This window comes from Protopterus annectens, chromosome 1.part2 (assembly GCF_019279795.1).
Source record: "Protopterus annectens isolate FY-2018-M chromosome 1.part2, PAN1.0, whole genome shotgun sequence".
In the NCBI taxonomy this organism is placed as follows: domain Eukaryota; kingdom Metazoa; phylum Chordata; order Ceratodontiformes; family Protopteridae; genus Protopterus; species Protopterus annectens.
The window spans coordinates 990,661,205-990,683,900 of NC_056727.1; the positions used below are offsets into that span (position 1 = coordinate 990,661,205).

At 40.3% G+C, this 22,696-nt stretch overlaps 1 protein-coding gene across 1 annotated transcript in view; it reads right to left on the reverse strand.

Moving 5' to 3' along the window:
- Nucleotides 1-22,696, reverse strand: part of LOC122792213 (protein argonaute-3) — a 1,955,650-nt gene that overhangs the window by 1,524,526 nt on the left and 408,428 nt on the right. The window contains exon 4 of the mRNA XM_044059953.1: nucleotides 5,902-6,110. Coding sequence (XP_043915888.1) covers nucleotides 5,902-6,110 — 209 coding nt within the window. The remainder of the gene's footprint in view (nucleotides 1-5,901; nucleotides 6,111-22,696) is intronic.

Sequence of the window (22,696 nt, forward strand, 5' to 3'; positions counted from 1 at the left end):
ATTTGACTTTGGTAGACTTTATCTGTCCTCTGAGTTATTTGCTTAGTTTGATGAGAGCACTTTTATCCTGCTGGCTGTTACACTTCCTAATTTCTAGCATGACTTTCTTCCTTCTGTTAAACAGCCTGCTGATTTTGTGATTGAGCCAGGGTGGCTTGTTTTATGAGTTAGTTCTGTTCTTACTCCAGGTGGGTGCAGCTGTGTCTGTGCAGCTATTAATATGCTTATATAGGGTTTCTGTGAAGAGTTCTTTGCAAGAGGCAGTGTTCTCAGGGTTTACAGGGGCTTACATTTTTGCCAAATTATCACTTAAGAGTATTGAGTTTCCTTTAGAGTAGCTCCTGAACGTTCCAGATTTAGCTGGGGTTCTGGGTTTTATTTTCACTTCAAAGGAGACCATTTTGTGGTCTGACCTTATCAGAGAGGACATTACACTAAGGGATGTGCAGCACTCTCACATATTAGTGAAGACCAGCTTCAGTATACTTGCACCCCTGGTCAGTTTACTGACAATCTTGTCTATGGAGTTTGTGTTTACAAAGTCCAGGAATCTTTGTGCCTGCACATCTGGTGGTGTACATGATTCCCATTTAATAGTGAGGTAATTACAGTCACCCATGACTATGGTTTTGGGTTGGCTAGTAAGGGTCTCCAGTAAGCTTAAATATGTGCTATGGGTTTCTTGCATCACAGAGGAGGACCTATAGCTTGCAAAGTAGTAGTACGGGATTTTGTCTGTGCTGATTTGAATATGGAGAAGCTCAAGTGCATTGGCATGTTTGACCAGTCTTGAGGTATATTTATTTCCGATATAAATCAACACACCTCCACTTTTTACTCCATGCCTTTGTAGTACCTTATCTAAATGAGTGGAAGGCATTACAACTCTGCATTGCCAAGGTGCTCTCCACAGCTTCTATCTCAATAACTACACAAACACTGGCATTCTCTAGGGTGAAAAGAGCTTGTAAGGACTGAAGTTTCTTGTTTAGACTCCTAGCATTGAACAGCAAAACTATTAATTGCTTAAAAATGGTACTACGATGGAGGGCAATGTTTTAACCAATATTTGAAAGCCTAGAGGGGAGAGGTGCAGACCATCCCAAAACAGAGTGGTCTGTTGCCCATCTCCTACCAAGCTGACAAATATCGCACCCCCTTAGAAAGACATGAGAAACTAAATAATTTATTAAAATCAGTCATCATCTGTTCGTATTGTGGCAACATCCTTGGGGAAGGTAGAATGGTGCTCAATGCTAGACTCATACCAGCCTAGGACACATTCCGAGAGCTCCTACTGGTTCTTTAAGGTAGCATACATAATTAAGTAACCAAACTAAGTCTTTACAAAGATTCCGTAGCATTTAATTATACAGGGTCATGGATTCATAGGTGTGTACTAGGCTAATGGCCCTGGAGCCTCTACAAGCCTAGCCCAAAGAAGTGCCCTGGCAACGTGCCACCAGTTAGTTCCCAGTGTCTCTATCAAGTAGAACCACTGGAGTGATCCCCAGGGTGAACTTTCTATTCCCCATCCACTCATCAAGATTTCTCTTGGAGAGGGGTAGTGAGGTGCTCTGCTTGACATGTATGGGAAGTCTATTCCAGGGAATGGGCAATCTCTGGGTTATTAACCTGTCCCTCCTACATGTTCTGTTGATTGCAGTAATGAGGCTGAGGTCTCTGGAGTGTGCGGTCCGGACGGATTGGGATTTCTTTAGATGCAGCATTTCTAACAGAGCTGGGTCAGACATGGCTTTGTAAGTCAAGCAGAGATCGCCTCTTAGCAGACGATATGAGACAGAGAATAGCTGGAGTTTTCAGTCTGTTCATGTAGGACATGTGTTTAAGGCCTAGGATCCTCTTTGTGAGGTACTTTTGTGGCCTCTCCAGCTGCTGCAAGTGTCTAGTGAGGTACATGCCAAATGGGGCGTTATATTCGATGACTGGTCTAATGAGGGAAGAGTAGATGATGACCTCTTTCTTCCTGGATGCAAAAACCTGGGTAATGAGATGTGCCACATAGAAGGACTTTCTGACTACAATGGCAATGTGGTGGTCGGAGAGGTTGCTGTCAACCTGTGTCCCCAGATCTCTTATAATGCCTTCAGTGTTCAGTGGGCTCCCATCGATGTGGTAATTAGTGGGAACTGAGTTTTTCCCAAAGGGGATGACGACACATTAAGCTTAAGGCCATGGTTTCGACACCAGTCATTGGTCTCAGTGAGGGATTTCTGTAGGATGTCTGCATCATTTGGGGAGCTAATAATCGCTCCCAGCTTGCAGTCATCTGCGAACTTGGTCAGCCAGAGTCCCTCCATGTTGGCCTGGACTTCTGAGAAGTAGATGCCAAACAGGAGAGGACCCAGGACCAATCCCTGTGGGATTCCACTCGTGAATGGTCGGCAGTCTGACTTGGCATCCGCTACTTTCACACTGTGGGTTCCATCTGTGAGCCAATTTGCAACCCCACCTAGTGATATTTTTATTTTTTTATTTTACATTTGTTGACTGGGATAGTCCGACTGGATGCATGTCCATTTTCAGCGGAGGCCCGGGGAGAAAAGCTCCAAGGGTAAGCAGATACAGCATTACATAATACCAGCATTACATATTACAAACAGACTATTTACAGAGATTACATAAGTAAGCAAGTTAAACAAAGTTCCACAGGTTATAGGGGTTGATGCCTAGTTTGGTGAGTTTATCAATAATTTCTGAGTGAAAATGTTATCAAAGGTCTTGGCCAGATCGAGGTAGGCTACATGAACTATCTTAACCTCATCCACAGCTCTGGTGACTGACTCAAAGAAGTCAACCAGGTTGAGCAGGCATGATCTACCTTTTACAAACCCAAACTGCATGGGATCTAGAGTTTGGAGATTCCCTGTATCCTTGTTAATTAGGTCCATGATGATGCGTTCCACAGCCTTACATATCAGACTCGCCAAGCTAATGGGGCGATAATTCCCAGGGTCTGTAGTCACTCTCCCTTTATGGAGAGGGATGACTGTAGCAGTGCGCCATTCGGTAGTGACAAAGCCTGAGGTGAGACTGGGAGTGAGCAGGGCACACAGATGTGGTGCCAGTTCACTTTGTAGTTCATGTAGAACACAGCCAGGGATACTGTCGGGTCCCATGGAAGCTTTATTCTTGGCCTTGGACAATGCAGCTTTAACCTGTGCTGCAGTGATGCTGGGTGACTGGCATTCTTCTGGTATTGTGATTGGTCCTTTAGGGGTGGAGAGAGGGGTAATGTTGGCACTGGATCTGTCGGCCAGTATGTTGGCAATATCTCTTGGCTCAGTATAGGAGGTACCATTGTGCAGTAACTCAGGGCAAATCTGGGTATTGCCGTGGAGATTCTTGATATAACTATAGAAGGCTTTGTGGTTGTTTTTAGTGTCTGCCGCAACTCTGCCTTCATAGGTGGCTTTAGAGGTTTTGATGAGGGATTTCAACTTTTTGTTCAGGCTAATAAGGCAGTTTTTCCATTCTTGGGAATTCACCTTTTTCTGCAAGTTTCTTCCTTCTGTTGTATAGTTTATTAATGCCAGGGGACCACCAGATTGGCTTCCTGTTTTTGGAGGACAGCGTCTTGGTTCTGTTGGGTATGGCTAGTTCCATGCATTTATGTACGTGTTCGTACAGTGCACTGGTGTATTGCATCTATTTTCCATTGGCATGGGTGCTGTGAAGTTTGCCACCTCTGTTTTTAGGAGCCCAAAGTCAGCTTTGGAGAAGTTTTTCATGGTCGTTACCTTTGCGGTGGTGGGGGGGTGAGATGAGGATTTCCATGGAGATTAGTTTGTGATCAGATCTAACCAGGGAATAATTGACTACTGGTGCAGAGCAATGGTTGCCCTTGTTAGTAATAACCAGGTCAAGGATGTTGCTTCCTCTAGTGGGGGTAAGAATGACCTGGTCCAGGGCACTAGAACTGATGAATTCCAGGAAGCATTGGGCCAGTGTACTGGTGCATGAGTAGTTCTCCCAGTTGATGGAGGGGTAGTTGAAGTCACCTAGTATGAGAGTGTCGGGTTGGACCCTAATAGTTTCCATGGTGATTAGGAACATGGAGTGAGTCTTGGAACATGGTTGGGGACCTACAGCAGGCTACGACCTGAATCGCCGTCTTACCCAATGTTAGTTGTACCTGAATTATCACAGATGCGTTATGCTGGGCTACTAGTCTGGAGGTGTGAATATAATTTATGAATATGGAGACACCACTGCTTTTGTGGAGCTTTGGTCCATGTTCTGGGGCCGAAAGTGTGAAATTAGTTACAGCCTGGTAGCGTAGGGGTGCTTTCTGCTGCTTTAAACCAGGTCTCCGTTACAGCACAAATGTCGATGTTCTTCATTTTGAGGAGTGCTTCGAGTGAGTGCATCTTGAGATTTAGACTTCTAGCGTTGAGCAGCATGACCGTCAGATTGCATTTATTTATAGCTGTTATGGTGGTAATTTGGTCTTTGGAACACCACCTAAAAAGGCACTATAGGGGGTGGCAAGAGCCTTAAACAGTACCCAGAAACCCAGGTGTGACAGATGCAGGCCATCTCTGGCAAAGCATTGAGGTCTGTCAATCATGTCATCCCAAGCAGACAGAGGCTGGATCCCCTTTGAATGACACCAGGAACTTAGCCAACTTTTGAAGTCAATTATTTTCTGCTTGTACTTCGGTATCATTCTGGGTGGCGGTAGGATGCTGTACAGGGCTAGGGTCATACCTGCCTGGGCCACATAATCCGAGAGCTCCACCATGTCTCCTTTCATGTAGTCCAGGAAGGTACATCTCAGGTCATTCACAACCACATGGATAATGACAAAATCATACTTGCACTTGTTGTGGAGTGACCTGAGTGCATGTGTTATGTGCCTCATTCTGTCACCTGATAGGCAGCTGACTGTTACCTTCTCCTTATTCAACCTAGTGAGTGGGGTATCAGTGTGCCTCACCTATGATTACTGTATTGGGCAAGCAGTTTTGCCTTAGGGGCTTAGGTTGAGGGGCACACTGTGTAGGTGAGCTATGCGTCTTGTGGTTTGTGCCGTGTTGTGGTGGTCGAGTGCGTTTCTGCCTTGGAGGTCTTTGCGGTTTGGGTAGATTTCTATTGAGAGCCTCTGCGAAGGTGGGTGCGTGGTTTGTGTTTTTATGTGAGAGCTGTGATGGTGGGTGTTCTGGAGGGCTGTGTGTTCCATGTGTTGTTGACCTTCTCCTCTTGATCAGCTAAGCTCAAATATGTGAAAACCCTCAATTACAAAAGACAATGAAATGCTCCTCTTTTTGATTCTATTATATGATTTTTAAGACCAGTGAAAGGATTTGTAACACTCAAAAGTTTAAGAGGTGAGCTACGAAAGGTGAAGTAGACTATTAAGGAGTGGCTCCAGGGCACAGTCCATTATGAACAGCTGTGAGAGAAGCAAAAAAAATTGTACCATTAGAAATTAAGTAGACTTAGAAGGATGACTCTATCAAAGAAAACATCCTCCCCTTTTATTTGCTTGTATGATATGCAGCAACTGTTTCTGTTTCCTTTTGCCCTGTAATGGAAAGGTTGGAGACAGTCCATATTAACAGCTACACACTTAAGGTTCAAATGTAAGAAACTGTCTCATTTCACACATTTAGTAACGTTTTGTAAGATCATAACCTCATCTCATGACCACTAGCTGCAGAAAGATTTTGCTGCTTGCAGTCTCCTTTCAGAAATGAGTGTGAGCACTATGCAAATTATTTGATTTGTCTTGCAATACCACTTTCATGAATATAGTAATGTCAATACTCTGGCCTAAGGAGCTAGGATGGAGTACAAGCAAACGTAAAATCAAGTAATGTACACAAGCATCAGAAGTAAGAAATTTCCACTGAATACAATTAAACTTCAAATACATACTTCATGGAGGGAAGGTGTCGCAAAACAACATCAACTGCATGTACAGGGTTTGTGCTGATGGGTTTGTCAAGTTCCAGTGGCTCTGGCATACTCCGCCCTGTCAAAACGTCATGCAGCAAATGCCAGCTTACTCGTGACACAAATTTTATAGACACTTTAAAGGGGCGATCTTTTCCACCTTCTCCTGGTAATGTTACATCCAAGTCCACCTAAAACACAAACCACTTATGTTGACTATTAATTCTTACAATGAATGAAATTTGATGTCAAACACAAATGTGTGCACGCATATCCTACAGTTTTTGGATGCAACTGACAGATAATCCATCAAAAATTAAACAGTCAATGTATCCTACTAACAGCTGCAGTATGAACATACCTAAGATTATAAATCAAAGTGCAAGCTTATTTTACTGCAATCTAATAAACACAGCAAGAGCAGTATTACTTTTTGAGTAGAGTCTACATATTAAACACAGTTGGTTTACTATAACAGTAAACGTTTGAGTAGATCACTGTTACAGAAGCCTAAACTATAGGGGACACATCCTGGCAAGACTCAGGCATTCAGTATTCAAATGTTTTTGAACTCCTTCTCCATGCATCATACATTCAAAGAGCAAAAGAGGGTTACTAGTAGAAATGTAGGCGTAAGACTGTCAAAATTCAGAGCTTTCTTGCCTCACAGAAAGGAAGGCTTTAATTCCAAATACAGACACACATGTGCTAAGAAAAAAGGGGATAGTTAAGGAAAATGGAAACTCCATCTTGACCAAAAAATTAGATAGGTGGATAAGTACCAGTAGGAGACCTAAAAGGGAAATAAAATAGAAGGGGAAAGGTAAGAAGGCATTAGTACTGAAACAGGGATTTATTCAAACACCTACTGTTATAGTAAATTTACTTACAAAAACGGCAACATATGTTCATCATTAGAAAATGTTACAGTAGCCTACGCTATATAGGATAATTACCAAAGCTTAAATAGCTAGGGAGGAGGAAACAAAGGTTAGAGTACAGGAGTCGCTGGAAAACAGCCCTAGCAAATCCTGCTCTTGACCTGGAGAAGGAATCTATCTCATAATGTTTAGCAAATATGTGCACAAATGACCAAGCTGCTGCCTGAAGAAATCCATTCCTTCCCAAAATGACTTAGAAGTGCCAAAGCCTTGGTAGAGTGAGCTTTGACCTTAAAAGGAAGGGATTTTCCATGGTGAGAATAACAGAACTAGACAGCATAGAATAGCCATTTGTAAACTGTCTGTTTAAACACTGTTTTTCTTTTTTCTTACATTCAAAGGAAATAAAAAGTTGATCTGAAGATATAAAACTGGAGTCCTCTCCATGAAGCATCCGAGGTTCATAGGAGGTTACTAGGCTAATGGCCCTAGAGCCTTTTTAAGCCTACCCATTCTTGCCCCAATTTTCCCAATTATCAATGCATATGGGCTAGAATGGCTTTTGTGTATGCTTGTGCCTTGAGGCATCTACAAACTGTTCCTGTCCACAAATGCCTCAGGTGACAACACAGGGGTAGATTTGCAATTTCCCATCCAATAGTCCAAAATGAATTTGAATATGCTTTGGGTAGAGCTGTTTCACGTGACTGGGGAGTCCATTCCAGAGAAGAGGTAATCTATGAGATACTAACCAGTCTCCCTCCAACAAGTTTTGCTTATATCACTGCCGAGATTTAGATCCTTAGATTGGGTAATTCTGGTGCTGTTTGTTTAGTGAATGAGTAGCAGATTTATCAGGAATGGGTCAGAGATTATTTAGTAGGTTAGGCAACAACCCAAATGAAATGTAACTAAGGCAGTTGGATTGGGAACAGGAAACCCATTCCTTGTTTGACACCTATGTCTCTAAAGGACACAGGGAGCCTGTAAATGGTTCATCTCCCAGGTCCCTGCTTGTAAATGTTTCATCTCTCAAGCCCCTGCTTACACCAGTCAAGGATACCAGAATTTGTCAGACATTTGGGATGCATGGCTAGGCTTAAAAAGGCCCTACTGGCTGTCAAACTTGTATACACCTATAAATTTAAGAACCTATGTTACACTACAAAGAAGGATTTTTCTTACTACCATGGACACATGGTGATCAAAGTTCAGGCTGCTATTAACCTGAGTCTCAAGTTCTTTACCCCTGAGTTTACTCTTAGGGGAGTGTTATCAAAGTTGTAATCCGTAGGGGTGGTCATATTTCCAAAGGGTATATATAACTATGCATTTTTTTCCACTGAGTTCTAGGCCATGGTTCTGGCACCAGTTATTTGTCCTGGAGAATATCTATGTCGTTGAGGGATTCAATGATTGCACCCAACTTGCAGTCGTCAGCAAAAGGCCCTCTACATTTACCTTGACTTCAGAAATGTATATTCCAAGCACAACAGGACCCAGTACTGAGCCCTGTGGGACACCACTAGTAAAAGACTTCTTGGTGGAGGCGGATTTCCCCACCCTAACTTCATGTGTCCTATCTGTCAGGCATTTGGATATCCATCAGGTGAAATAGGGATTTATGCCTAAATTTGAGTTTGTTTATAATACTCAAATGAGGTACCGTCTTAAAAGCCTTTGGCAGGTCAAAGTAAGCAGTATGTACCAAGTACCCACACCTGTGGCTCTAGTGACTTTCTCAAAAAAGTCCACCAAGTTTAGTAGGAATAACCTGGCCCTGATGACACCTAGCTAGGATGCTAACTGGGATGAAATCAGTGTTTAAGGATTTCCTGTGTCTTTGTTTATCAGGCCATGACAATTCTTTCCATAGCCTTGCATATAAGACTAGAAAAACTATGTCTCTCTACTTCCCTGGGTCTGTGTATGTCTGGCTTTCTGTAGTGGGATGACCATTAATAAACCCAGTGAACTACAGAGTTGGCTGCGGACATCCAGGATTCTCCTTCTTCCTTATTTTTTGGTTCAGAAGAGAACACAAAAAAGTGAAAAGATTTGGTTACAGTAAATGCTGATACTACCTTTGGCATGAAGGAAGGGTTAGTTCTTGAGGTCATCCTGTCCCTATGAAATGTATGGTAAAATTATGTTACCACCATTAATGCCTGAAAGAACATTAATGAGAGGGGAAGAAGAAGGAAAAAGGTAACTGCAAGCAAAAAATATTTTGCAGTATTTTTATAAAACATGCCATACATTGCATGCTATATAGTAAAGCATTTTCAGTTATTTCTGTATGTTATACAGATACTAAAGCAAACAGGTACCCTTTTTTTCTTTCTTCTTTCTTTCATAGGAAATTACTAGGCTAATGGCTTAAGGGCACTTACAAGCCTAAGCAAATATAACCCAATTTTACCCAATATATGGCTCTGGGTCTACTTTGAGACATATAAAACCCATAACATCTAATTTCATAACATTGAAACCAGAACATCTAAAACTCAAAACATCTAATTTCATAACATCTAACACTACAAATCACAAGAAAATAACATCCCTCCACATATAACACCACCAAACTACCAAACACACTTTTTACTACATTTCTGCAGGGGGGCAGGCCCCCCTGAACCCCCCACACCCCCAAGTAAATTAAATATACCATCTCCAGGATCGCACTACAGTGGAAAAAAGCTAATTTCCTAACCTCACTGTATCAAGCCCTCCTGCAGAAACGTAGTAAAAAGTGTGTTTGGTAGTTTGGTGTCATTATATTCATTGTATGTGAAAGGGATGTTATTTTCATGTGATTTGTACTGTTGGATGTTATGAAATTCAATGTTATGGGTTTTAGATGCTTTGGGTTTTAGATGTTCTGTTCTCAATGTTATGAAATTAGATGTTATGGGTTTTAGATGTTTTGAAGGGGACCCATGACTCATAGGGGCAACAGGGTGGCATGGATTTCTGCCTATCCATTCAGTATTTTCCAGATTACTCCTATCCATATGGGGCACAGGCACTACCCCAGGTGTGAATTTGTGATTCCTCATACATTGATCCAAACTGTGTTTGATGACGGCCAGGGATGAGCTCCACTTAATGTGAATATGAAGCCTGTTCCAAAGAACAGGCAACCTCTGAGACACATATATGGCTCTCCAGCATGTTTTGTCTGAGTTACTAAGTTTAGATCCACAGATCAGGTGACCCTCATGCTGTCTGACTTGCAGACGTGCAGCAACTCCAATGGGGCTGGATTTGTGAGTGCCTTGCAGGTTAGGCATAGGTCACCCCTTAACAGTTGGTAGGAGACAGAGTAAAGGGATACTGCTTTTAGTCTATCCACATAATTCAAGTTGTTTACGCTCTGTAATTTCTTCATGAGAAACCTCTGAGGTTATTCCAGCTGCAGTAAGTGCCTAGTCAAGTACATGCCAAATGGCGCACTGTACTCTACTACTGGGCTAATGAAGGCTGACTACAGTGAGACTATAATTTCCTTGGATCTGGATGCCATACCTTTACTTATAAATTGCACCACATAAAAAGGACTTCCTCACCATTGTGGACACATGGCAGTCAAAAGTTCATACTACTAAAGATCTTACCACAAAAATAAGCAAAGTCAAAACAATCATCTGCCCCTTCTCAGACCATAATGCAACAACTTCTGAAATAGATTTTAATTTTAAAAGAACACTTACAATATTTAGAATTCCAGCCTATATAGCACACCTTAAAGAGTTTGAACAATACTATACTGCAGAGATGCAAACATTTCCAGATTTAATTAAACTTCACAGACAAGGTAGCAGACATATATATATATATATATATATATACACATATATATATATATATATATATATATATATACACATATACACATATATATATATATATATATATATATATATATATATACACATATATATATTTATATATATTGTATATGGGTCTACTTTTTCTCGAAAACACATTTGGTCAAAAATCAGTTTCTTCAGCACACTAGAGTGAAAGCTCACTTCATCAAAAACCCATTTCACCGGAGCTCATTTCATTGAAAATTATACTTGGCCTTTTCTCCACTGTAATGTACCCTAGAGTTAGAATATTAAGTAAGGGGGGTGTGGGGGCACAGCCCCCCACATAGTTTGGTTATAAGTTGTCTTTTTGGAAAGAGTTATTTATTTCACTTGGAAGTATACATGTGCATGGTTTAAAATGTTTAACATAGGTGGGGGGCTATGCCCCTCACACCCCCTCTTACTTAATATTCTAACTCCAGGGTTGCACTACAGTGGGGAAAAGACCATGTATAAACTTTCGACGAAATAAGTTTGAGTGAAATGAGTTTTCAATGAAGTGAGCTTTCAGTAAAGTGTGTTGGGGAAACTGACTTTCAACCAAATGTGTTTTCAACGAAACAAAGTAGATTAAAAACAAACAAAAGCATTGGAATAAAGAACTGGCACAACTACAAACTAAAATATTCAAAATGACATTAGATATTCATAAAGGCAACGTAGCTTCAGAAAAAGGATTAGAAGACCTCAACACAAAATACTTAGAGATATTGAGCCATAAAACAATGATTAATCTAGAGAAAGTCAAACTAGGCGCGTTTACACTATGAATCCAAAAAAGCAAAGGAGAATAGCTAATAGGACAAAAAGAATGATAAATGCAAATCAGATAAAAGAAATATAAAATATTGACAAGAAAAGTATCAGACTTAGAAGTAATTCTAGAAGCCTTTAGAGTGTATTTTAACAAACTCTGTAGTCTAGAAAATAAAGTAGAATCAAGTGAAGCACTTAGAAAATTCCTTAAGGAAATATAAGATTAAGACTATTAGATGAACACAGAAAAATAATAGACAAACATATAACTACAACAAATTAAAGCGCAAATCAAGAAACTAAAATTAAACAAAGCCCCAGGTAATGATAATATGACACCAGAGATGTTTAAACTACTACCTAATAATGCATTAAATCTACTACTAAGTATGTTCACATCCTTTGTTATTCGCATTAGTAATAGAACCATTAGCAAATTTCATACGTGCAAACCCAAACGTTCAAGGAATTCAACTAGATCCTGAACTTGAGTTAAAGATTCAGCTACTTGCAAACATTTTATTGACTTTAAAAGAAGATAATAACACACTAAAAGAACTATGGAAAGCAACAAAACAGTTTAAGAAGATTTCTGGACTATATTTAATGAAAATAAAACCAATATGTTACTAACAAATATAAACAAAGAAGCATTAAATAAAAAATATCATAAATATCTATCTAGAAATGATACAATCAAATACTTAGCAATTAAAATTAAAAATGACATAGATATAACAGTGCAACTAAACTATAAAGAGAATTTGGATAATATCAAAGAACTCATATGGGTGGTGCTGCGGTAGCATTGTCGCCTCACAGTAAGACACTGTCCGGTTCGATTCTCAGCTAGAGCGTCTTCGGCGTGGAGACATGCGTGAATGGGCGTACCTTCGTTGAAGGCTGTGCATCAGAGCTGGTAACTCTGCACGTAAAGATCAACTACCAATCATTAGCGGACTGGAGTTCCGCTGTGGCGACCCCTAACCGGGAAAAGCCGAAAGACACAACATCAAAGAACTCATACAAAAATGGAATAAGCTATTTTTTACCATGGAGGAAAGACTATACACAATTAAAATTATTATATTCCCGAAAATTCTGTATTTTATACAAGCTTGCTGGCTACCTCCACCAAAATCATACTTAAAACAATTTGAAGGGTTAATAACGAAATTCTTATGGTACCCTAAAAAAAACCAGAGTTGCCCCAAGACATCACTTTGACAAATCTGAAGAAGGTGGAATAAGCATGATACAATAAATAAACATATGCAAATAGTACCGAATAGCTTACTCTGATTATTGAAGGAATATCTGGCAACAGGGAAACACAAAAATATAAATTCTAAATATATTATCAATTCCCTAAAGTCTTTTATGCACTTTGTAAACAAAAATACAGATATAAAAGCATGGTCTTTTTTCATATTTCCAATAGCATATACACAAAATAATATAATTCAGGACTCAGTAGCTGTTAAAACAGTTAGTAAAAATGGACTAATTTACTGGCATCACTTGATAAACACTAATAAAGTACTAATGACAGAGCAAATTATTAATGAGTTCAACCTTGAAAATAACATGTGTTACATGTGTTTAACACTGCAGGGATTAAGACAAACAGTTTTAAACTAACAGGCAATAATGCAGAAGTCTGTTAGGGAAAAGGTTCCTAAGTTCATAGAGCAGTTAATAATGCTGATGGAATTTCCCACAAATGAGAAAGGAATTTTATCAGTATTTTACAAATTAGTTAAAGAAACAAGAGTTCATAATAAAAAATATGGAAATACTATGAAACACTTAATGGTAAAATGCCAGATGATAAAGATAAAAAAAAATAATTCTTACGTCTCCAAAACTAACATCTTTATCACTATATTGGCAACATTTCACATAGCAATTTATACATAGAACATACTTAACACCACACAAATTACAATTAATATATAATAAAGAAAATAGATGTTGGAGGTGTAAATCACAATCAATAGCCAATTGGCAACAGATGTCCTGTGAATGCCATTTACCTAAACAATGTTGGGAAAGTATCAAATATTTCTTACAGGCACTGTTCACTAATAATTTCCAACTTACAAAATCTTTAGTTTTGTTGAATACACCTGTGTTGTTTTGTGTTCCAAGGCAAAAATATGTAATTTTGTGGACTCTCCTTGCTATTGCAAGGAAAAATATTACACAGAACTGGAAAGCTGCAACTCCTCCCAATTTTAAACATTTCAAAAACATGACTTTATCAGTCTCGCAGTTGGAATTGAAAACAATCAAGGAAAGAACACAACTCCCTACTTCCTTAAGCATTGTCTGGCAGAAAGTAAATCAAGTGCTGGAAACAGAAAAATATGTAATAAATTATAATCTTATTCAAAGATACATTCGGGAAAACAAAGTTTTTCAAGTATAGACATCCTAGGTAAATAGCTGGTTTTGTAATGCTTGTTTTTGGAACTGTTTCTCCACTTTAAGCTTTGACTATATAAATATTTCTTTGACATACATACTGTATGTATGTTTCTGTTTCTGAAAATCAATAAAAATGTATTCATTAAAAAAACAAGTTCACACTACTATCTATCTGTGTACCTAGAACACTCACCTCTGAGTCTACTCTTAGGGGTATTCTATTGATGCTGTAATCTGCAGGGGTATTTGACTTCCCAAAAATGTATGCATTTTTTTCTTGTTTAGTTTTAGGCCATGGTTTTGGCACCAATCATTTGTCTAAACTAGACCCTCCTGAAGGACAGCTACATTGTTGGGGAATTCAATGACTGTCCCCAGCTTGCAGTTGTTGGCAAACTTTGTCATCGAAAGGCTTCCACATTAGCCTTGACTTCAGATAAGTATATTTTGAACAGCAGTGGTCCCAGCACTGAGCCCTGTGGCCATCACTAGTAACTGGCCTCTTGCTGGATCTGGATTCACCCACTTTAACCACGTGTCCTGTCCATGAGCCAACCGTCTAGCCATCTGGTGACATAGGGATTTATGTCCAGTTTTGTGAGTTTATTTATAAATACCTGAGTGAACTGTGTCAAATGTCTTGGTCAGGTCGAGGTAGGCACTGTTTTACCCTCATCCATGACCTTACTGATTTTCTCAAAGAAATCAATCAGATTCAGTATGACTGACCTGCCCTTGACAAAGCCAAAGGTGGTCTTGTCCAGGGTTTGGAAGCTTCCTAAGTGATTATTTAATAGGTCCATGACTATTCTTTCTACGGTCTTACATACAAAACTAGTCAAACTTATGGGTCTGTAATTTCCCGGGTCAGTAGATGGTACCTCTTTATGCAGAGGGATGACTGTTGCCGTCCTCCACTCTACTGGGATAAAGCCTGTCCAAAGGCTGTGGGAGATCCTAATGGGCCCAATAAGTCCTGATTTAAGCTGTTTAAGAGGCAACCTGGTATATCATCAGGCACCAATGAAGACATGTTTTTAGCTTTACAGAGCACAGTGGCAACCTGTTCTATGATGATAAATGGCTGTGGACTGGTACAGGGTATTTTCTTTTGGGGGGGGGGACTGTGGGTGATGGGGAGGTACAATTTGAGCTAAATTTATTGGCCAGCAGATTTACTACATGCAATCTACAACTAATTCTGCACATTGTTGGATGTTGCCCTTAAGGCCACAGACATAAATGAACATGAACATTGTTCACCCTGAACAGATATTCACAGTTGCAGTGTCAACATTTGTACAATTTTCTAATGGCAGTAACCTGACAAGTATTTACAAATGATTTCTTAATTTTAAGTTACTAATGATAAATTTTCCTCATACTTTGTCTTAAAAGAAACACTTTTTCTTAGAACAAAATAATATTTTTTCCTTTGCAAGGTTTTACATTTCCTGAAGATTTTGAACTTTTGACCTTTTTAACTAGTGCCATTACTTTGTTATTCCACCATGATATGCTACTAGGTCTGTTTCTCATGGTTTTCTGGCAGAGTTGCAGTGACATTCCCTCCAGTGTATTCCACCCTCCTATGCATTTAGCAATAATTTGGTTGCATTAAGAACATTAACTCTTTTTAAAAGTTAATTTTACCATAAAATTATACTGTTCAGTTTTTGTGTGATGGAGTTAATAACAATTATCTTAAAGTCAATAGCAATATGATAAGAATTCCCTAACTGTGACGGTGTCTGACTGTCACCAACAAGCCCTGGAAAGTTGACCGTTTATCTAATGCATCTTTACCGCTAACAGCAAAGTTCATCTTTAGTACTACAATTGGCACGATATAGTCCAGCTATCAGAACATTTCCCAAGCTCTCAAAGCCCTTACCCCCTTTACTCAATATGCCTGGCAGGAGGACAATTTATCCGGATCTCGTAAACCTGCACAAGACGACAGCTCTAGTTAAATACAGCATACAGATAAATTTCCAAAACTGGCAGTGCCTCCTACATCCCGGATGGGAAAGACAATGGTGATGACAATGCACCCAAAAACCAAGCTCTAGCACAAAACTTTCATATTTAGGGCTGTTACACCATGACCACCCTCAAGACAGAGGCCCAAACTATCCTCTTGGGTGGATATTCAAGAAAGAATGCCCCATACAATAATGGCAATAAAGGATAACCTTGATCTAGAGATTACATCCAACTTACAGTGCAGAAGAATTCAGCAGTGCTTACACAGTTGCTACACAAATATCACTCAAGGATTCAGTTTTAAACAAAGCCTGAAGTTCTAGGCTCTAATAAGTTAAATTCTCCTTGAGAAAGTGACAGCTACAAAGAGTCTCCAAAGAAACAAATCTAAGATCAGCAAAAGCAGCTGACTTAAACAGAGGTTGAGTCAAGACACTTACAGCATGAATGAAAAATCCCAGAGAACAGGATCTTTAACCAACAGACTTAGAAACACATCTCCAAGAAAGTTAAAGCAGAATTACAACCCCTTAACAGCTAATTAATTTCCATAGGACTGCTCCCCTTAATTTTTGACTGGTTAGGATATATTTTACAGTTTATAAATATAAAACTCAAGCCTCTCCAATTTTTAAATTTTAATGGACTGCTACTTGTATAAAACTAATAAAACACCTTCAACTACCGGGCTCCAAACAACACTTTTTTCATGAAATATTTTAACAGTGTTACTGGTATAATCATCTATATAAACAGTCTCTGACCAAGCTCAGACCCTCAAAAGGCAAAAAAGCAGCAGATTATTCATTAAAATTCAAAAGATGCATTCCTAATGTCATTTCATGCATTAACATAGACAAAAAAAGGATCAGGGTGTTTAGGCCTGAAATCACATCATATAATTTGATTTTGTTGGCTTTAGTTTTTTTTCCCCGCTGAAAACAGCTGAAAGCTGCACATTTTCAACCAACCAGTAAATACTAAAGTTGCTCAGATTACAAAGACTTGTCTGATCAGACTGTCACGCTAACTTCAAATGACATTCTTATAATCAACAACCCCTCCACAGACACATTTGTACATAGGGTCAGGATGTAGTGTCAACTGTCGCATCTCTCTATTCAGAGAGCTACTCTTCTACTTCCTTCAACAGTCATGCCTGTTTGTCTCAGGTCTTCTCTCACAAAATCCAACCATCTGTTGGCAGGACATCCTCATCTCCTCTTGCCGTCTTCCTTTCTCTCTAAAATCTGCTTTATCAGACAGTTCTTCAGTTTTTCTGCAAATCTGACTGAACCATCATGTCCTCTTTAGTCAAATGGTGCTCTCTCGGATGCTTTAACATAATCATACGAAATTCAGAAAAAGACCCTAAAACAATCTGTCTGCATTTTGCCGAACCCAACAGCATTTAGAAAGGCAAACAGAAAAGTGAAAGTTATGTACTTAGTGTAAACAACAGATATGCACTGGCAGTTTAAACTCCATACACAGTAGGACTATGACCAGCAGGTACTTAAATCAGTTTAGCCCATAAAACATTCCCAAGTTACTAGTGGTCTCTTCCTCTGACACACAACCCCCAGAACTGGCCCACTTCTGTATATGTCGGAAACCCAAAAGTCAGAGCAACTAAGAAAAGGAAAAAAAATAGTCACTACAACAGCAACAATAAAGGACACATCTGGTGGACCAGTAGGCCATGAGGCAGGAGGATGGGTTTAATGTCACATGAAATTGCTTTGGCAGAGCTACAGTTACAATGGTGTAAGCAACTTTCTTATCTCATTGGAAGTTTCAATTCCCATAACCAATAGGACACAGTCCCAAACTAAACCTAGGACACTTCACGGCACAACATCTCAAATGTCAACAGCTCCACATGCTGCTCTTTACACTGGGGGATATTAATTTGGATACATTTTTACTATTTATATAAAATTAAGCATCTCCATCATAAAGGGAAGACCTTTAACAAGACCACTTCTGGGGAATTCTCTTTTTCTCAGAAAGAATGAATAAGACAAATTAATTAATTGCTGCATGTTTAACTGGATGGTGATACACAAAGGCTGCAGTAGCAAAACAGGGTTTGAGTTGTCACGGGTTTAAAGGACCACTCGTGAGTCATCATGAGACATCAAATGACCAGTAGGCAAGAAAGCCTGGAAAATGTACTCAGTGATGTCTGCGTGACAGCTACACAAAAGTTACACACTCAAGCATTTTTTTAATGAAAATCAGTGGCAGCTCTAATAGTATGCGCATTACAGGCCTGAGACAGAGGCTTGCCATACATTTGATAACAGAAAAATGATACGTCTTGAAAGACAGGTAAAAGGAGTTGCTCCTAATACCTTTTGGCCTAGGAGATAGACAAATGGGAACCCTTTGCTAAAGATTTAGTTCTCACTCAGAAAAAATAGTGACTGTCTACAAACATCCAAACAATGCAGACATTCACTCTGAAAGATTAACTGGGGAAGCAAAATGAAGATTCTTTTGAATGACTGAGATATTGATCTGTAATAAGCAGTAAAGAAAAACTAGTTTACAATGAGACCCTGCACTTGTGAAACACAATGTAGGGTGGATGAGTGCACAACACTTGCAACTCAGAAACACTTCTTAATGAAATAATAACTACCAACAACTTTTCTAAATGAAGTCCATATTCAAAGGAGGCACTGGAAATTTGCAGTGCACATCAGAAAGAAACCCCAAAGGAAAATTGCTCAAACTCAGACAGAATGAAGATGTGGCTACTGTACCTTAATGGAAGCTGGAAACAGCATCTAGATGAACTCTACTGGAGAAGTTCGGGTCAGTATACAAATTGTTAGCCAAATAATGGAGTCAGAAGCAACAAAGAGGTCCAAGTGTCTGTCCACAGTAAAGCTAAAAAACTTAATATACATATTTTAAGCTTTTTTAGTACCTGTTCTATGGGTGGGAGGGGGGCACAGATCAGGTTTTGGATTATTACAGGAAGATAACTTTGGGGCCAAATATTCAGGAAAGGCTGCACTGATGGATGGAACAAGTGATGCTTGGATGGTTTCAACAGTACTGGTCTTACCTCTTGGGAGGGGGGCACAGATCAGGTTTTGGATTATTACAGGAGGATAACTTTGGGGCCAAATATTCAGGAAAGGCTGCACTGATGGATGGAACAAGTGATGCTTGGATGGTTTCAACAGTACTGGTCTTACCTCTTGGGAGGGGGGCACAGATCAGGTTTTGGATTATTACAGGAGGATAACTTTGGGGCCAAATATTCAGGGAAGGCTGCTCAGATGGATGGAGCAAGTGATGCTTGGATGGTTTCAACAGTACTGGTCTTACCTCTTGGACAGACCTAAGTAGGGAAAGCCAAACTTGGTGAGATCAAAGACAAGGCTAGCAAGACAGAACAAAGGAAAGAACCAGAGGAATATTTTATGGAAATTCTCCCCGGGAAGAATGAGAAAAAAAAATTGTTACATTTGTCACTGGATGGGGGGAAACAAATATCACGCCAACTAAACACAGCTCATGTTGTCACTGGATTCAAGGGCTACTCATAAGAAATCATGAGACCAACTAACTTGTCAACAAGAAAGCTGTCTCTTCTTGGGATACATGACACAAGAAGGTGGCCTTAGGCAAGCACCCAATTCCATAGACATGCATCCTCCCAAAAATGGTGGTAGCAGTGAGCTCCCCCTTGCTTGTTTATGTACCAATCCACTGCCATATCGTTAAGAGTCTGTGGCAAAGGCAGTTAAAGGTAGGGAGTCAATGTCTGCAAGAAGATGACATCCCCCCATCTCCAATGCACTAGCATGGTATGCGATACCGCTAGATGGGAACAAATGCCTTGTACCGTCTGTTCCACATAATGCACCCCTCACTCCAAACCACAGGTATCCATAGTCAACCTTGCCATGGGAGTAGGGATCTTAAACGATCTTCCCTGAGTCAAGCTGGACTCGAGTCCACCACATGAAACAGTCTTTGTACTTTCTAAAAATCTCAACAGGAGCATTTAACAGTTGGTTTTACTTTACCTTGAGAGTTCAATGAAAGACCCTCAAACAGTCTAGCATGGGGAAGCAGGCCCAGCTCTCAAAGGAACAAGAAGGCTTGAACACGTTGCTGACTATACAAACTGAATTCCAGCCATCTTGGTTGTGGGAAGATAGCACAGTAAAACATGGTCTTCAAGCAGCAGCCTACAAATGGAATGTTCTAAGCAGGCATCAAATTAAATTTGGGAAAACTGACCATTATTCCCTAGGACTGGAAAAGACTGATTAGTGAATCACGGGAGGCAACCATACTCTGCACAGTTGGAGCTGCTAGGAAAGTACAGTTGTGTACACTTACCATAAATGTAGATGTTCGAGTGTATTCACTGTTGCAGTCATTACATTTGTGTAATCTGCTGGCAGGTTGCCCTCAGTCGGCCTGAATAACAAAGTCTTGGGTCCTGCATCGGTTGCTGTCTCCTCTTCCATGACGTCAGGTCATCAGGGGTATAAAAAGTACAGTTGTGTACCTACCATAAATGTAGATGTTTGGGTGTATTCACTGTTGCAGTCATTACTCTTGGGTTATCCTGCTGGCAGGCTACACGCAGTCGGCCTGAATTCCAAAGTCTAGATCCGGCATCGGTTGCTGTCGCCTCTTCCCTGACGTCAGTGCGCCAGGGGTATAAAAGATGCAGCCAACACCGTTTTCTTCAGTTTTTCTTGCCCCAGATGTCAGGTGCCCCCAAAATGATAGGCTAAAAAAAAATGCCAATAATTATGCATGCAGTAAAATAAACATTTCCTTCATCTACAAGCAAATACACCACATAGGTTGTATAAGATAGAGAAGTATAGAGAAGTCCCAGCATGAAAAGGGGGATGGTGGGTGGGTAACCTGGACTGCAACAGTGAATACACTCGAACATCTAAATTTATGGTAGGTACATAACTGTACTATGTTCATCGTGTTTCACTGTTGCAGTCATTACTCTTGGGTTGAATCCCAAAGCTGAGGTTGGGTGGCTGGACCTAAATAGGATTAGGAGAGGCTATAAGGCCTTGCAAAACTATAGTGGCGAAGCCTGCTCTGGATTTAGAGTAGAAAGGTAAATGGTAGTGCTTTGTAAAAGTGTGCACTGAACTCCAAGTTGCAGCCTCTAAAATGTCTTTGGTTGGTACTCCTCTGAGAAAGGCTGCTGAAGTGGCTGCTGCCCTGGTAGAATGAGGCCTAATGCCCTTGGGCACTGATTTGCCATGTTGTGAGTAGCAGAAACGAATGCAGTGGCCTATCCATTTTGAAATAGTCTGTTTTGAGATAGGCTTTCCTTGAGATCCTGCAGCATATGCCATTAAATGTTGCTCAGTTTTTCTGAAAGCTTTAGTTCTGTCCAAGTAGAAGCATAGTTGTCTATGTATGTCCAAGGAATGCAGAAGTCTCTCACCCTTATTCTGTGGGTTTGGATAAAAAGTAGGCAAATGAATGGTTTGGTTAAGGGCCACACCGGACACTACCTTAGGCATAAATGTAGGGTTCATCCTTAGAGAAACCCTGTCTGGATGGAAAATGATGAAAGGGTCCACAGCCATGAGTGCCTGTAACTCTGAAACTCGTCTTGCAGAGGTTATTGCTAGGAGCAGAGCTGTTTTCCAATATAAAAACTTTATATCAGCTGTATTGGCTGGCTCAAAAGGCGGCATTGTGAGTTTTTCCAAGACATAATTGAGATCCCATGCAGGTATTGGGGCTCTACTTGGAGGTCTTATGTTTTTGGCCCATCTGAGGCACTACCTTAGCAATGGATGGGAAAAAATAGGAGGTTTCATATTGTAATGAGCTGAAATGGCAGAGGCATGAATTTAATTGATGAAAAGGATAGGCCTTTGTCCAGCATCTCAGTTAGGTATTGTAAAATCTGAGGAATATTTGGTACAGTTGTGTCAATTCCTTGTGCCTGGTTCCAAGCACAGAATCTTTTCCATTTTTCTGCATAAGATTTTCTGGTACTGGGCCTCCTGGCCTCCAAAATAACATCCATCACTGCTTTAGAGAAAGGTGTGTTTTGAATGGTTACATTATCTGCCATGCTGCCAGATTTAGGGTCCTGAGTTGGCTGTGCAGAATCTGATTGTTTTGCTGGGTCAGTAAGTGAGGAATTAGAGGCAATGTCCAGGCTGGGCCTTGAGACAAGCTTTTTAGGATTGGGTACCAGTGCTGGCGTGGCCAGTCTGGGGCAATCAGAATCATTCTTGGCTTCTCTTGTCTGACCTTTAGGAGTACCTTGGGGAGGAAAGGCATATACTCTTAGACTTTTCCAGCTGAATGACAGAGCATCCACTTTCCATGCTTGCTTGTGATAAGCCCTTGTGCAGAATTTCTGTAGTTGGCAGTTGTGAGGGGAGGCAAATAGATCTATGTCTGGGCATCCCCATTCCTTTGTTATCATGCTGAAGACTTGTGGATCAGTTTCCACTCGTGGGGATCCGTGAGGTTTCTGCTTAGTTTGTCTGCCAGAGTATTGTTCTTTCCTGGCAGAAATTGTGCTTGCAGGTGTACTTGATAAGTCAATGCTGTGTCCCACAAAGTCATGGCTTGTCTGCAGAGGGGGTAGGAATGTGCGTCTCCCTACTTGTTTATGTACCACATGACCGCAGTATTGACCAACCTTATCAGTAGTTGTCCTGGATGGAATAGATCCTTGAAAGCTGTCAGGGCATTCTGAACAGCTAGCATCTCTTTTTGATCGATATGTAGATGCATTTGGCTTGTGGACCATGTGCCCTGAATACATTTTCCTGCCATGTGTGCTCCCCAGGCATAATCTGATGCATATGTTGT